Source organism: Squalius cephalus (assembly GCF_949319135.1).
Source record: "Squalius cephalus genome assembly, chromosome: 21".
Taxonomy (NCBI): domain Eukaryota; kingdom Metazoa; phylum Chordata; class Actinopteri; order Cypriniformes; family Leuciscidae; genus Squalius; species Squalius cephalus.
This window is the reverse complement of record NC_137142.1, coordinates 3,590,050-3,606,645: the sequence shown is the minus strand read 5'-3', so window position 1 is coordinate 3,606,645 and position 16,596 is coordinate 3,590,050. Positions and strand designations below refer to the sequence as shown.

The 16,596-nt window shown below is 38.2% G+C and overlaps 1 protein-coding gene across 1 annotated transcript in view; it reads left to right on the top strand.

Annotated features, from left to right (window-relative positions):
• The window catches only part of dst (dystonin), a 202,274-nt gene that overhangs the window by 158,528 nt on the left and 27,150 nt on the right, over positions 1-16,596 (top strand). The window contains exons 73-85 of the mRNA XM_079855818.1: positions 864-971; positions 1,050-1,268; positions 2,593-2,796; positions 4,730-4,961; positions 6,153-6,379; positions 6,460-6,582; positions 8,376-8,477; positions 10,093-10,194; positions 10,601-10,774; positions 11,643-11,798; positions 12,155-12,352; positions 13,450-13,578; positions 15,045-15,215. Coding sequence (XP_079711944.1) covers positions 864-971; positions 1,050-1,268; positions 2,593-2,796; positions 4,730-4,961; positions 6,153-6,379; positions 6,460-6,582; positions 8,376-8,477; positions 10,093-10,194; positions 10,601-10,774; positions 11,643-11,798; positions 12,155-12,352; positions 13,450-13,578; positions 15,045-15,215 — 2,145 coding nt within the window. The remainder of the gene's footprint in view (positions 1-863; positions 972-1,049; positions 1,269-2,592; positions 2,797-4,729; positions 4,962-6,152; positions 6,380-6,459; positions 6,583-8,375; positions 8,478-10,092; positions 10,195-10,600; positions 10,775-11,642; positions 11,799-12,154; positions 12,353-13,449; positions 13,579-15,044; positions 15,216-16,596) is intronic.

Sequence of the window (16,596 nt, the reverse complement as noted above, 5' to 3'; positions counted from 1 at the left end):
TTCGCCCACACGGCCCGCCTCCAGACGCTCGTTTTTTTCCAGAAAGACTCGGTACAGCCTATCTTTCTTTTATAAATATAATAAAACTAAAGACTTTTTGGAGATATGAAGGATGCAATACTACTCTATAGGTACTCAAGATTAACAGGAGATTGAGTGAAAATGAGCATTTCACCCCCCCTTTAATATTATCTTATAATTTGGCTCATGTCACTTTAAGAGCTTACGCACCAACTCATTACACTGTTACACATGCGTTTTCTTTCTCAACTGTTTACATTCACTTAAAACATGAAAGACTGTGTTTATGTGAATACTCACCAAGTTGGAGTTTGACATTATGTTGTGTATTTGACTGTTTAAGCGTAATAAGCAGCGAAAAAGAACTCAATTTAGTATTGAGAGGCATCTTTATGTCGCACTTTGGGTTTGAGCTCAAAATCCCATGCCGAAATTCAAACCCTGAAACACCAACAATATTAATCCAGAGCAAATGAAACGAGTGAGTGAGTGGAGGCGGGTTTGTGTGTAACTCGCTGCCGGAGAGATGAGAGAGAGAGAAAGAGCAGCTGGTCTCGTGTGTCTATTCTGAGGAAAATGAGTATTGGAAGCGTTTCAGATCTTTCAGTTTCGACGTATCAAAAAATCTATATTTTTGACAACACTACATTGCACTTAGGTCATTATTTCAGATGCCTTTTTAAAAGACTACAATTGAAAAAATAATTAAATTCAACCCGCCAAAGTGTCTAGTATCAGTGAATGCGTTACACACCACTGCTGAAACACACACACTTTTGGCAGATTGGTAGGTGTTAATGTCAAGCCCTGGTAATAAAGCCCACATCGTCTTTCTCCTCCAGAGCTTCTCCATGGACATTATGAGACATAAAGATGCTGTGGATGACATTGTAAAGACCGGCGAGGCCATTATGAACAGCAAAGATGAAGCAGAGAAGCAGGTGTTGAGGGTAAATAAAAGTACATGTATAAAGAAATGGAGCCTAAGCTGTGTCCAGTGCAGGTGAAATCACTGTGGTCTCGTACAGGTGAAGCTCCAGGTGTTGTCGGAGAAATACAGTGTGGTCAGTCAGCTGAACTCGGAGCGCTGTCTGCAGCTGGAAAGAGCTCATTCTCTGGCCTGCCAGTTCTGGGAGACGCACGATGAGCTCTGGCCATGGCTTCAGGAGACCAGAACTACCTTCACTCAGCTGTCCCAGCCGGCCATCGAGTACGAAGCCCTCCGACAGCAACAAGAGGAGCTGAGGGTGAGGCTAACAGCCATTAACACTCATGACAGTTACACACGTGCACTAGATCATTCCTCTTATTAATGAAGCACACACCTTCAGTTGAGGGATGCTACTCATCCTCTGTCGGAAATAAAATCATTTGATTGCATTTAATTTTGATAGTCCACTTTAGACAAGTAATGTTGCGCCTACATGTCAACTTACTCTCATTAGAGCTGATAGTGGTTAGGGTTAGTAGAATAAGTTGACATGTAGTTGTAACGTTACTTATTGTCAACAGAATGTCTAAAGTGGACCGTCAAAATAAAGTGTTGCCAATTTGATTTTATATATATATATATATATATATATATATATATATATATATATATATATATATATGTATATGTATACTGTATGTATATGTGTGAGAACTAATAACTATACATTTTATTTGTTTTTACTGCTGCTGATTGGTTTGTGTTAAATAACATTATCTACGTTTACATGCACCCACATATTATTCCCAGTTATATTAAATAACACACATTATCATCAGATATATGACTCAAAAAAGCATTCATGTAAATATCTCAATCTATCCTAAAGAATTTTGATCGGATAGAAAAGGCCTGAAATCATTCGATCGACAGCAAAAAATCAAGCAAGCAACAATTGAATACGACTATTTTCTTAATCAGATTCAAAAGTACTATAGCTTGCCCAAATGCGCAGTGCTGTAATGCGTATGATTACATATGCTTTACATCATATCAACCTGCATACGTTTATTAATGTCTCGTGTCTTGTGAACTGGTCAGTGGAGGACACAACAGAGACAGTGCTCTTGTGACATAAATGTTAGCTTTATTTTTAGAGAATGGCAATTATACTCACAGTAGCTCTGTTGGCATTATTGCAGTGGCTTTCTCCGCTTCTGAACGTGTTGACTGGATTTTGGTTCAGAATACATGTAATGGTCAGCACCGATAGCCTCATGGGCAGGGCACCGACATATAGCGGCGTTGCGCTTCGGGTGACCCGAGTTCGAATCCCGGATATATATATACTGTGAATATATATACTGTGCAGGTGCTGGCATTTTATCAAAGCAATATGCAATTCGAGGCTGTGATTTTACCATGGTTTACTGTTTTGCCTTGTGCTTAACTGTCACAAAATCACTGTAATGCAGCGCCTTGGATGGCTTAGTGCTTTACTAGAAGGGTTAAGAGGATAAAACATTATGTACATCCGTGTCCTGACATGTCCTGAAATTTTGTCTAACTGTGATCTTTAACAGTTTTTTTGATGATAATGTTATAAACTATTCTGATGATATTCAACTTTACACCTTCAGCAAATGAGGGAGCTGATAGCAGAGCACAAGCCACACATTGACAAGATGAATAAAACTGGACCTCAGCTGGTGGAGTTGAGTCCCGCTGAAGCCACGGCCATCAGAGAGAAGTACGAGACCACCGACACACTGTACGGTCAGCTGAAAGTGGACGTCAAGATCAGAGCCGCGGTCCTGGACGAGGCCATCTCCAAGTCCACTCAGGTACGGGTTCACTTTATTCTCTCCTTTTCAAGCATTCACATTTGTTTTAGTTAAATGAACAGCATTTTGTTTTAAATATAAATCTTTTGTAAGATTATGAATATCTTTCACTTTTGATCAATTTAATGCATGCTTGCTGAATAAAAGTTTTTTTTTAAACCGTACTTACCCCAAACTTTTGAATAATAGTTGTTAACATTAGCAAAAAATTTTCTTGAGTGGCAAATCATCATATTAGAATGATTTCTGAAAGATCATGTCTGTCACTGTAATGACGCTGTAAATTCAGCTTTGATCACAGGAATAAATTACATTTTACTATATATTCACATAGAAAACTAGCCTGGGAAAACCCTGACAACTTCCGGCAAATTTAGATTTGCTCTGCAAGTAGTCTGGCAAAGAGCTCATTCAAGCCCATTTCTAATCCGTCGAAATCACGGCACCAATCAGAAACGTTGGGACGGGCTTTACACGATGACGATCGCTCTGATTGGTTTTAGATCTATCCAACTGCGCCCAGAGGCATTTGAGCGACGTCCGTTGGTGACGCCCCTTTGGAAATGAGTTATTAATGGAGCTTTGCCAGACCATAACTCAGTTACTACTGAGAATGGTCTGGTTTTAAAGGGATACTCCACTTTTTTTGGAAATAGGCTCATTTTACAACTCCCCCAGAGTTAAACAGTTGAGTTTTACCGTTTTCGAATCCATTCAGCCGATCTCCGGGTCTGGCGGTACCAATTTTAGCATAGCTTAGCATAATGAATTGAACCGGACAAGACCATTAGCATCTCTCTCAAGAAAATGAACAAAGCGTTTCTATATTTTTCCTATTTAAAACTTGACTCTTCTGTAGTTACATCGTGTACTAAGACCGACGGAAAATGAAAAGTTGAGATTTTCTAGGCTGATATGGCTAGGAACTATACTCTCATTCCTGCGTAATAATCAAGAAACGTTGCTGCAGTACCATGGGTGCAGCAGGCGTAATGATATTCCCAGCTCAGTAGCCTATTATCAGGCGGCATGCGCTGCGTCATATCATTACGCCTGCTGCACCCATGGTACTGCAGCAACGTTTCTTGATTATTACGCAGGAATGAGAGTATAGTTCCTAGCCATATCAGCCTAGAAAATCTCAACTTTTCATTTTCCGTCGGTCTTAGTACACGATGTAACTACAGAAGAGTCAAGTTTTAAATAGGAAAAATATAGAAACGCTTTGTTCATTTTTTTGAGAGAGATGCTAATGGTCTTGTCCGGTTCAATTCATTATGCTAAGCTATGCTAAAAGTGGGACCCCCAGACCCGGAGATCGGCTGAATGGATTCGAAAACGGTAAAACTTAACTGTTTAACTCTGGGGGAGTTGTAAAATGAGCCTATTTCCAAAAAAAGTGGAGTATCCCTTTAACCAGGCTAATAGAAAACAGTCATTTTATTAAATAAATACTGCCTTAGTGAGCAGCATAAAGAGGCTTCCTTCAAAAACATAAAAAAGCCTAATTATTCCAAACTTTTGAGTGGTAGCATCATGCTACCAACCTGCTAATCATGCTAACAACATGCTAATCATGATAGCATCATTCTAACAACATACTAATCATAGTAGATCATGCTAGAATGTGGTAAATCGTAGTAAATCATCTTAGAAACATGGTAAATCATGTTATAATATGGTAAATCATGCTAAAACGTGGTATATCATGGTATCACAACATGTTAATTTTGTTAGCATCTGCCCAGTGGCGAGTTTTGTCGCTGCAAGCACCACTCTCATTTTCTTCAGGAAATGTACATTCTAGTTATTATTATTTTCTTTTTTTTTATTATTCCGCCAAAAGTTTTTTGTCACAGACCCACGAATGAGCCTAATTATTCCAAACTTTTGAGCAGTAATGTAAGTATTTAAATGAGTCTGCTCTCCACAGTTCCATGATAAGATCGAGCCGATGCTGGAGTCTCTGGAGCGGATCTCTGAACGCCTGCGCCAGCCTCCGTCCATCTCTGTGGAGGTGGAGAAGATCCGAGAGCAGATCTCCGAGAACAGAGCAGTGACTGTAGACCTGGAGAAGCTTCAGCCCTCGTACGAGACCCTCAAAGAGCGAGGAGAGGAGATGATCGCGCGCTCGGATGGAGCGGACAAGGACCTCTCCGCCAAAGGTAACTATAGGCTGGAGCTGGAGTTTTATTCATATTTTCAATTAATGTTTTAATATTTTTCTTTTAAAATTTAGTTTAAGTTTTAGTAATTGTGTTGTTTTTGTCATTTTGTTCATTTCAATGTCTATATAGTTTTTATACATTTTTAGGTAACACTTTATTTTACAGTGTGTTTGTTACATATGTTACATGTACTTACCATAGTAATAACAGTAAATTATGCATAATTACATGGAACTAACCCTCAGCCCAACCCTAATCCTACCCTAACCCTATAGTAAGTACATGTAGTTGCTTAATATTACACAGTACTTAAATATATAATTACACTGTAACAATGACACCTTAAAATAAAGTGTAACTCATTTTTATATCAGTTTGAGTTATTTTAGTTACTGACGCACTGAATCCTTGACCGAAATAGTGGCGTTTAAGCAGCGTTTTTCCGACGGTGCGTTCTAGGGCCGGGTTGACCGAATGATTTCCTTGTTTTTATTTGATACTGATATGGATCTCAAGATCTGTCTTTTAGTCGGTACTGATTTCTGGACATGCGTAAACAAATCTTCACTAAACGTTTGTAGCGCGACTGTCATCCAATTAGCTTTTTTACTTTTTAAATTAAACAGTCTCAACTTTCTATTATTTTTTTTATGAAATTTAACAATAAATGCTGTTTTGATGTTTTAAATGAATAAACTCAAACATAAAAATTAGTTCATTTGCATTTGCCCAAAAATTGCAAAAAACATGCACTACAATAGTGATGTCTTCATTATTTAATTTATATTTGAATAAATGTCATGAAAAAAAGTTATACCAGCCATTGTTTAAATGTTAATATAAAAAAAAAAAATGGAAATAAAAAATGTATTTCGGTGCATCACTAAAATGTATGAAATTAAATAAAATATGTAATATTAGTAAAATTTCATTTTCAGCCCAGAATTTTCTTTTCGGTGCTTCACTAATTTTAGTACATAAAGTTAAACTGAATTCAAATGCTTAAATAAGATATATATTTTTTATTTTGTTTCAGTTAACTTTTACGTTTAGTAATAACGTTTTTTTTTTTATAATTTTTTTTAAAATGATTTTAGTTAACTATAACAACCCATTATGAAGGCATTGTGCCAGAACGCGTGTGGTTTTGCTGATGCTGATGCCTCTCTTCTGTTGTTTCATCTGAAGCTGTTCAAGATAAGCTGGACCAGATGGTGTTCCTGTGGAATGACATCCAAGCTCTTCTGGAGGAAAGAGAGGCCAAGCTCCTGGATGTCATGGACTTAGCGGAGAAGTTCTGGTGCGATCACTGCGCGCTCATCGTCACCATCAAGGACACGCATGATCTTCTGAGGGAGCTGGAGGAGCCTGGAGTGGACCCTTCAGTGGTCAAGCAGCAGCAGGAGTCTGTGGAGGTCTGGAGGATTCACACCAGAGGCTGATTTAGAGGCTCACATTCATTCAACAGCTTCACACTCGTTGTTTTGCTCCACAGAGCTTCAGAGAGGAGATTGACGGGCTGCAGGAGGAGCTGAACGTGGTCCAGAATCTGGGGGCCGAGCTCATGACCGCGTGTGGAGAGCCTGATAAACCAGTGATCAAGAAGAGCATAGATGAGGTAATGATGCATTGGAGAGCAATTGCTTAGGAAAGTAGAGGTCTGTGCGGGATTGACAAGATTTAATCCCGTTAAAGGCACGTTTTGCCCCGTTGCTGCCCGCAGAAGCCTATAGGAAGAGGTCTATGCTGAATTTCTACGCTTTATTTTTATATAACTTTTCTGAACAAAGACAAACAGTCAACACAGCTTCATGGGCATTGACATGGAAATTGTTTCAAAATGTAACATAAAAAAATAAAAAACTTTTTCCATATTCGGCTAGTACAAGAGATCCTTGAGGTTATCATGTAAACATATATACATATACGCGCTTATAGAAACACATACATACATGTAATATTCTCATGTCCATAGCCATACTTTCATGCAGCTTGAAGTAATATTCTCTCATGGTGGTTACATGTGTGATAGAAATATTACATTTTTCTCTCTTCTCTCTGTTTTGATATACGTGTTGTCCATTTCCCCAGTGTTTTTCAAAAGTCTCTTCTTGTAGTCTTAAATTGAATGCCAGTCTTTCCATTTTATACATTTCTGTGGAGTTCTGTTTGGGGGAAGATGTTGGAGCATTAACGCTAAGAAATCGCTTTTTTGCTGTTGCTAGTAGTCTCCTCAGTAAATATTTATTCCTATTTTTAACTGAATCTGGTATATTACCAAGATATAGAATATAACCTGTGTCCCCAATCTCACTCTCTAAGATTTCCTCTATACTTGAGTGTATTTTACACCGATCTTTCAGTCCCGGTCCGGTTAGATTCTGTCTCGTTCCGGGCGTCTATTGGCTATTTTTTCCATTTTTCCACACACACACACATACACACACACACACACACACGACGCTTCAGATCTCTAGTTACAGACTTCTGCGTGCTGTTATTATTAGATAATTATATTTTGCGGGAGGACACGAGTCATTTCTTTCTCCCGCTTCCCGCGCACATTTCACTGTCTTTCCTGCGGGATTGCAGACCTCTTTACCAAAGTATTCATAGTTTCTGCCAAAACACCATAGTTAATTGTTACTATTGTAAAATCATAATGCATTTATGTAAGCTTTCAGAATCTTTATTTATTTATATTAGCTAAAAATAAATACTGTAGTAACTATGGTTTTTTAAATGATAGTTACCATGGTAGATACAGTATTTGTAAGCGTTCCTGTTGCATGTTTTAAAAGTGTTTTTGGTAACACTTTACAATAAGGTTCATTAGTTACCATTAGTTAACTACATTAGTTAACATGAACTAATAATGAACTGCACTTTTACAGCATTTATTAATCTTAGTTCATGTTAATTTCAACATGTACTAATACGTTATTAAAATCAAAGGTTGTATATGTTAACATTAGTTAATGCACTGTGAACTAACCCTAACAATGAACAGCTGGATTTGTATTAACTAACATTAACAAAGATTAATAAATACTGTAAAAAATGTATTGTTCATTGTTAGTTCCTGTTAGTTAATACATAAACTAATGTTAACTAATGAACCTTATTATAAAGTGTTACCATTTTTCTTTTTTGATGCGTTTAAAAATGAGGAACTTCAGCAAGTCTATCCAGCATTAAATTGTGTAAGCAGGGTTAGGCTTAAGGTTATCCCTAATTAGGGTTATGTTCTTCACTTTTGTTTGGTGGAATTTTGAATGGAGTTTATCAATGAATAGATAAGATCATACTAACGATGGTTCATTTGTGAAGTGAATGTCGGTGGTGTGACTGGAGGGCTGATGAGTCAGAGTTGGCGTCACACTGTCTGACCACATCTCGTTCGGCCCACAGGTGAACTCCGCTTGGGAAACCCTGAACAAGACATGGAAGGAGCGAGTCGAGACTCTCGAGGAAGCCATGCAGGCTGCGGTTCAGTTCCAGGACAGTCTCCAGGTTAATATCACACACACACACACATCTGTCGGAAACTTCTTGAGTCAGCACTGTCTGATCGCCTGTCATGCTGAATATGTACTTAAAGGAAAATCAAATATTACATGAATGGGTCACACTTTATTACAGTGTAAAATAAATCCTGAGTAATTTTAATTAACACCATGTACTTACTATAGCGTGAGGGTTTGGTTTAGAGTTAATTGCTTATAATTATGCATAATTAACTGTTATTTCTTTAGTGACCACATCACCTTAAAATAAAGAGTAACACTTTATTTTAGTGTCCTTGTTACATATGTTACATGTACTTACCATAGTAATAACAGTAAATTATGTATAATTACATGCAACTAACCCTCAGCCCAACCCTAATCCTACCCTAACCCTATAGTAAGTACATGTAGTTGCTTAATATTATACAGTACTTAAATATATAATTACACTGTAACAATGACACCTTAAAATAAAGTGTAACCTATGAAAGGGAAAAATATGTTTATATTTATAATATATATATATATATTTTTTCATCAGCATTAAAAGTGAAACTAATGGGAATTTGGAAAGGAAATATACTTAATGTGTCATGGAAAATTCAGAATGCAAAAAATGACTTTCTCATAACCATGATGACCCTGTGCTTTTTTGTCACTGGCATTATTGTATCCAGATCAAGAACATTACTACTGTAATCATGTGTATGTGGAGCTCAGAAACTGTTATTAGTGACACCGGTGGCCGTTAAATGAACTGCAGACAGAGACGTACTGCTCAAACTCGTGCGCACACAACACACAAGAGACCAAACGAGATTCAAGGCCTGATATACAGTACAGTAGCTACTCAGAGCTTTCCTTCTTCACTTAGAGGTAAAAGAAGTTGGAAATACCTTTTCAGCGATAAAACATCCAGACGCTGCTGAAAGTGACGTTTAGATGAATATGTAAATATGTGCTCCGCTTTCCTCTCGATAACAACATAAACACACAACAAAACTGACAGCGGTGAGGAAACATCAGTTCATAAATCCTCTGATCATAGAGATACAGCAGCTCTATCATATCCACAGATGAGGTGATTATCAGTTATGATAGTTTGAATATAAATATATTTGAGACTTTAGACTATATAGATCTGGCAATGTGAGACTATGAAAGCCTTTTCTTTGCATGACACTTTGACATTACAGTACAGAATAGTTCTCTCGGCATTATCCTGAACATGAGCGTTTCATGTGTCATTGAACGGAAGAGAGGCTTTCGGGAGCTCGGAAACATCTTTGAATTTTCCCAGTGAAACCGACCCGAGTCCTTCATATAATAATCAGTCTTGAGGCTTTCAAAGTCCTGTTACAAGCTGTTCACACATTGGCAATACAAGCGATTAATACATATACGTAAAGCCCTTTTAAGCGAATGATTAGTTCAAGTGCTGATTAACTGATGTTTAATCTCTTATAAAGAGATCAAGGTGAATATTAACCAGTGGTAATATTGGTTTAGGTGTGACTTTTGTTCATTTTCTCTGTCATCTGAGCCACATTTGTATTGGGGCTACGAGTGAAACTCGACTCGATGTGCAGCCTGTGACAATAGTTTCCCCTCCTCTGCAGAACATGTTTGACTCTGTGGATATTATGGAGAGCAAACTGGACTCGATGTCGCCCGTGGGCACAGACCTGGAGACTGTGAAACAGCAGATCGAGGAGCTGAAGGTACTGATCTAGTGTTCGTGTGCGGGACATTTCCTCATACCCATGACACGTTGCTTTATGTTAGTCATAGTGCATCCAGATCAAAGTTTAGAGCTATTTATCTCCAGTCCCTTTCATTTTTGATTGTTTGATGAATATAATAGAGCTGACAGACCACACAGCAGCTGTGTTTACACACAGACTTTCATTTACTCTGGGTTTAAGCCTGCACAATTGAAAATGTTTAACCATTCATGTTTTTAAATGGTTTACAGGTGAACCAACATGCTTTTAGTCCAAGATTTCATTTGTATGCAGTTCCTAAGAATTTACTAGGCGGTTCACAATAGCCTGGCAGTGTGTTCTTGTAGATTGTTGGACAAAAATTAGAAACACGGCATCATGTGTTGTGTGTGTGTGTGTGAAGGAGTTCAAAGGCGACGCATACCAGCTTCAGATCGAGATGGAGAGACTGAACCATCAGGCCGGGCTCCTGCTGAAGAAGGTGTTTGAGGAAACCGACCGAACGTCTATCCTGGAGCCGATGAATGAGCTGAAAATGCTCTGGGAAAACCTGGACAAAAAGATCATCAACAGACAGGTCAGACACTGAGAAGGGTCCAGACTTCAGGCGATGTGGATGCTGTTCGCAACCCCAACTGTGTCTGTTAATGTGATGCTTCTCAGCATTCAACAGGATATAAAAAAAGGAAGAGATTTTATCCGTTGGGAAGTGATTGGATTGTAATTATGAAAGCAAATCGGCCTGTTGCATTTATTGATTAATCGTCTGATCATGGTTATTTAATCTAATCGCAATTATTTGAGATAACTGCAATAATTGTGAAGTTTAAATCAATCACGTTCTCCCTTTCACATAAAATAAATGTAAGCGTTTGATAAAGTCATCAAATGCATGAGTAGAAAAGAATAAAGAGTAAAGAATAAAGAATAAAAAAAAACACGGATATAAAGTACACAAAGATCTAAGGTCAAAGGTCTTACTTTATAGGAATGGTATTATATTATATTATTATATTATATAAACATCAATTTGTACAGCATTGAAGTGAATGATATGGGATTATTTTATTATAATTTTTATTATTGTATTATAAAGGATTCCAAGTAAAACGAAATTGAAAATGTTAGTATTAATCTTGCACTGTAAGTGACATGAACAGAACAGAATCAGTAATCACAATCTTTTTGTATGACAATTAACAGTCAGCACACAACCCATGGCGGCAGGCCTGTTCATGTCGACTTAAACTAGTATTTTTGAATATCTAGTTGCATGTTTTCTTGTAATATTAAAGACATTGCAAAGAAACATTGAAACACAATGTTACATATTTTCAAATGTTGACTGTTTTCAAAGAGATTTGGACTACTAAAGATAGATTCACTGTGATGCTCCACTACACGACACGTTCATGATGTCTGTTGTGTGTCCTGATCTCTCGTAGCACAAGCTGGAGGGAGCGCTGTTGGCTCTCGGTCAGTTCCAGCACGCTCTGGATGAACTTCTGGCTTGGCTCACTCATACTGAAGATCTGCTCAGTGAACAGAAGAAGACCTGTGGCGACCCCAAAGCCATCGAGATCGAGCTCGCGAAGCACCACGTACGTCCCAGCCAAAACAAGCCCACCCATGCTGCACTTTTCCAAACGGCATAATCATTTGTTAACAAACAAGTATTCTTTAAAGAGCTCGTTGTTTCTGCATTCAATTCTTACATTGTTTAAATTAATAACTTTTTCGCTAACTGTGGTTTTATATATGTGCATTTCTGAAATACATAACTTATCTCTGATCACTCAGATCACTGTAAACTGTAATGTGGACTCGTGCATTTTCTGTAAAGCTGCTTTGAAATGATGTGTATTGTGAAAAGCGCTATACAAATAAATGTGAATTGAATAATGCGGTCGGAACCGCCCAGATGTCTCACGATTGGTGGTGTGTTCGCGTTCTCTAGGTGTTGCAGAACGATGTGCTGGCCCATAAGACCACGGTGGAGGCTGTGAACAAGGCGGGCAGGGAGCTCGTGGACTCCAGCGCTGGAGAGGAGGCCAGTGGTCTTCAGATCAAGCTGGAGAACCTCAACCAGCGCTGGAAGACGGTCCTGGAGAAGACTGAGCAGAGATGGCAGCTTCTGGACAGTGCTTTACTGCAGGTCAGGAGAGAATACCAGCCAGACGGAGGCCTGGAAACCCTCTGCAATCTCACAGGCACAGCGCTTCCTAAAATGGAGATATGATTGATGATGTTCTCAACATGAGGCCAAAAATGTCCTCTCTTAATCTTAAAGAATGTGAAAGAGAAGCAGTAAAGAGTTCGATGTCCACATGCTCTCACTCAGAGAGTTTGCTTTAATGTGTGAACGCCTGAATGGCGAATTACTTGACTTTACGAACTAAAATTTAGGAACAATTGCAAAGAACATAAAATCCTAATTTTTACTTAAATGTCCAGATGAATTCTTGACATGTGCAATTAATACTGACTAAATGGCAACTAAGTTTGTTTTAATTGGTGCTGTCAATTGATAAATTTAAAAAATATATATTTTTCTGTAATGTTAGGTGCAATTAATAGTGATTAATTAAAGTTTTTAATATGTTTTTATATTGTAATAATTTCGCATTTAATCTCCAAATTAATTATAAACACCATAAAGACATTAGCCTATATTTTAAATATTTGTTTAATGGCATCTTTATTTAACTGTGCTTGCAAAGATTCTCGACAAAACAGGCATTTTGGCACAAATGTGTGTCTTAAGCTGTGTGTGTCACAGACAGGAGATTCACAGACGTGTGCGCTAACACCGCACTGCGTTCTCTTTTATGTCTTATCATGCGTGAATTGCATGAATAAGACTGTGATCATACAGTATAATGTAATACTTGCCAAAGGATGACGGAAAAAAACAGAAGCTGCGTTAATTGCGTTAAATATAATTTTAACACGTCAAATTGAAAAAATTCATTGCATAACACGTTAATTTTGACAGCCCTAGTTTTAATAAAATGCAAAAAACTTTTTTGCTTACAATTTATATTTTTTTCACACCTGCTCCATAGATTTCAACCCAAAACATTGTTAAAAAATTTTTTTTCTCCAGACACCATTGTTCTTGTTTCAGAATTCCTACAAACTGGCCGTTTCAAGGCTAATAATCTGCGCTCGTTAATCAAGCCCGTGTTCTTCGAGTCGCGGTAATGAATGTGTGAACTCTATTGTTGTGACGCCGGCTGATCTGCTTTCTAGGCTCAAGGTTTCCATGGTGAGATTGAAGACATGCAGCAGTGGCTGAAAGTCACGGAGCGTCAGCTGTTAGCATCAAAAGCTCTGGGAGGATTACCAGACACGGCCCGAGAGCAGCTCAACACCCATCTGGTATGAGTTTAACACCACAGCAGATCTGCACATGCATGGCAAGCTCGGAACAGATAACGGACTCAATGTTTGTTTTATAATGAATAGATTTATGCATTTGTTTTTGAAAACAGTTTGCTATTAGAGAATGTTTATCATAAAAGCCTTGTTTAGAGGAATAATTATCCTCAAATGTAACATTTTATCATCATTTACTCATGCTCATGACAATACAAACCAACAAGACTTGATTTTTTTCTTAATACAGCATGACAAATCTCTATTTTCCATGCAAAATAGAGGCATATAGTGACCAGAATTGAGCTCTAACAATAACAAAAGCAATATATGAATATAGAAAAGTATTATCAAATACTTTTATGATCCTTTTTGGACCTGGACTGGTCTGTGATTTCTTTGTATGGAAAAGAGCAGCTAGGAGATTCTGTAAAATCTCCAAAATCTAGTTTTGTGTTGCATAGAAGAAAAAAAGTCTTAATTAGTTTTAGGGCCCTATTTTAACGGTCTAAGCGCATGGTCTAAAGCGCAGGGCGCAAGTTCACTTAGGGCGTGTCCGAATCCACATTTGCTAGTTTAACGATGGGTAAAATGGTCGGTGCGCCAGGCACATGCTCTAAAAGGGTTGTCCCTATTCTCTTAATGAGTAATGGGTGTGTTTTAGGATTTACGTGTGTTAATCCAATCAGAGTCTCATCTCCAATTCTCTTTAAATACCAGTTGCGCTCGTGCCATGGCAGATTCACTATTTACATGACGGAATTTGATAGTGGAAAGACTGAACGCGTCTCCAGAGCGCAAACGGATCTGCTCGTGCGCGAGGTAAAAGTGCGCTAGCAGACCATCTACGGGACAAGCCGGATTCCACCATATCTTTATGCACACAATAATAATCTTTTACATTGTAATCCTTTTATTTTTAATATTTGGCATATGTGTGTAATAAGCAGAGTGTGTGTAATAAGCAGAGTGTACGTGTGTTGTGGACCCGCCTATAGGGGCACATTACTAACGCGCTCTTTAAATAACAAAAAAAAAAAAATATATATATATATATAGCAGTCTATTTCAGTTGTCTCAAAATAGCAACGGAACACACCTCGTTGTCAGACCAGCACGCCGCACAAATGGGCGCAAATGCATTTGCTATTTAAACAACGTGGCGCAGGAAGTGAAAATGATAACTGCGTCGGTCTGAAACTAGCAAAACACACTTGTGTCGCGCTTGGCGCTGCATTGCACCGGGTGTAAGATAGGGCCCATTATCTAACATGGGGATGAAAAACACAACAACTTTCAGATTTTCTTTGGCTTTATTAAACTGTATGAAAGTGCCTTTTTTTTTTTATGGAATATTTTTAAGGCGATTTATAGATTTTTTTTCACACTCTTATTTCTGTTGAATATTTCTTTGAATAGTAATCTTATGTCAAGTTGTCTGTGAACACTATGTCTCTGTGTGTTTGTAGGAGCTCTGCAGTACATTGGAAGTGAAGGAGGAAATATACAAGCAACTTCTTCAGCGAGGGCAGCAGATTCTGGCCTTGACCCCTGAGGGTCAAGACAGCACCACTGAACTGGACCTACGCAACCTGCAGGACAAGTGGGAATGTGTTCAGGCCAAAGTGACGGAGAGGAAGGTGAGAACAGTCTGATGTACTCACTGTACTCTGTGTTCTTCCTGTCAGCTTGACTCATCTTCATCTTCATCATCATCAGTGGGCTGTTGGTTTAAAGTATAGCTGTGAGATCAGATCTGTGAGCTGTTGTGCTTTGATGTGTTTTCACTTGAGCGCATGCCCAAAGTGAGTTATAAATCAGTACAGAACAAAGTCGAGTTGTCTGGGGTCTAAAAAAAATATGTTGCAGAGGTGGAATAAGCGAATAGTGGAGCCAAAAACTCAAATCCTGTCATCATTTGCTCACCCTTGTCGTCGTTCCAAACCTGTATGATTTGTTTGATTGTTTTTTTTTCTACACAAAAGTATTAAATAATATTCACTCTTTTCCATACAATAAAGGCATATGTTATAAAAACACCATTAACTCAGCTTTAAAAAAGTAAGGTACAGTAAAAATAAGACTTGTGTCATATTATAACATAAAGGTGAGTAAATGCTAAATAATATAGCATGGGTGAGTAAGTGATGAGCACATGTTCAGTTTTTGGGTGTACTATTTCTCAAAGTTCAAAATTAGCATATATTCAATGGAAAACAAAAGGCTTCTAAAATAGCCAAATCAGATCTGGCTGTTCATGGACTGATTAATGTAAATTTGATTTGGGTCTTTTTTCTGTGTGGAATCTGGGGATTGGCAAAGACATCTGTTTACAACAGGAATTTGACCACACAAGTTCTTGTCATCTGTAACATAGTGAAGTCATCCTTTAAAGTTTGCAGCTTTCACAAAAATACCTCCTGACATGTGATGCTAACCAGACATCACATTACACACGGTGAGTCACATGCTGTTGGTGTTGATGAGATCATTGCAGTTCCTGTCTCATATCCTCCTCTGCCTATCAGTGACACGAGGATAATGGAGGGAAATGCTCCAATAGTTAACATCATATTTCACAAAATTTCAAGAGGTGTCTTGCCATATCTTGTTGCTAACTTGCCTTAGTAAGCATTGCTAAGGGTTGTTTTTCAAACACATTTCCCACAGTCCTCCACCCTCATCCTCTATTGTCAAACCGGTCTATTCTCTGCACCTAACAACGGTTACTGTCAGGCCGCTTAAACAAACACTAATGCTGTGAAAGTGCTCAAGGAGGTCAACCTACGAATGACTTATAGTTCTCCCTGTACATTAAACTGAGATAAAAGGCTTTGTATAATGTTGTGTTCAGGCTCTACTAGAACAGGTTTTCCTGCTTGAATGTTGATTATTTTCCTCATATTCTCCATTGTTGCGGCTCCTCTCTTCCCAGTCTGTCAGTAACGCTCTGTTTACTTCCTGTCTCTATGAAGCCCCTCCTTCTGAAAAGCACACTGTGCTCTGATTGGTTGGCTGGAG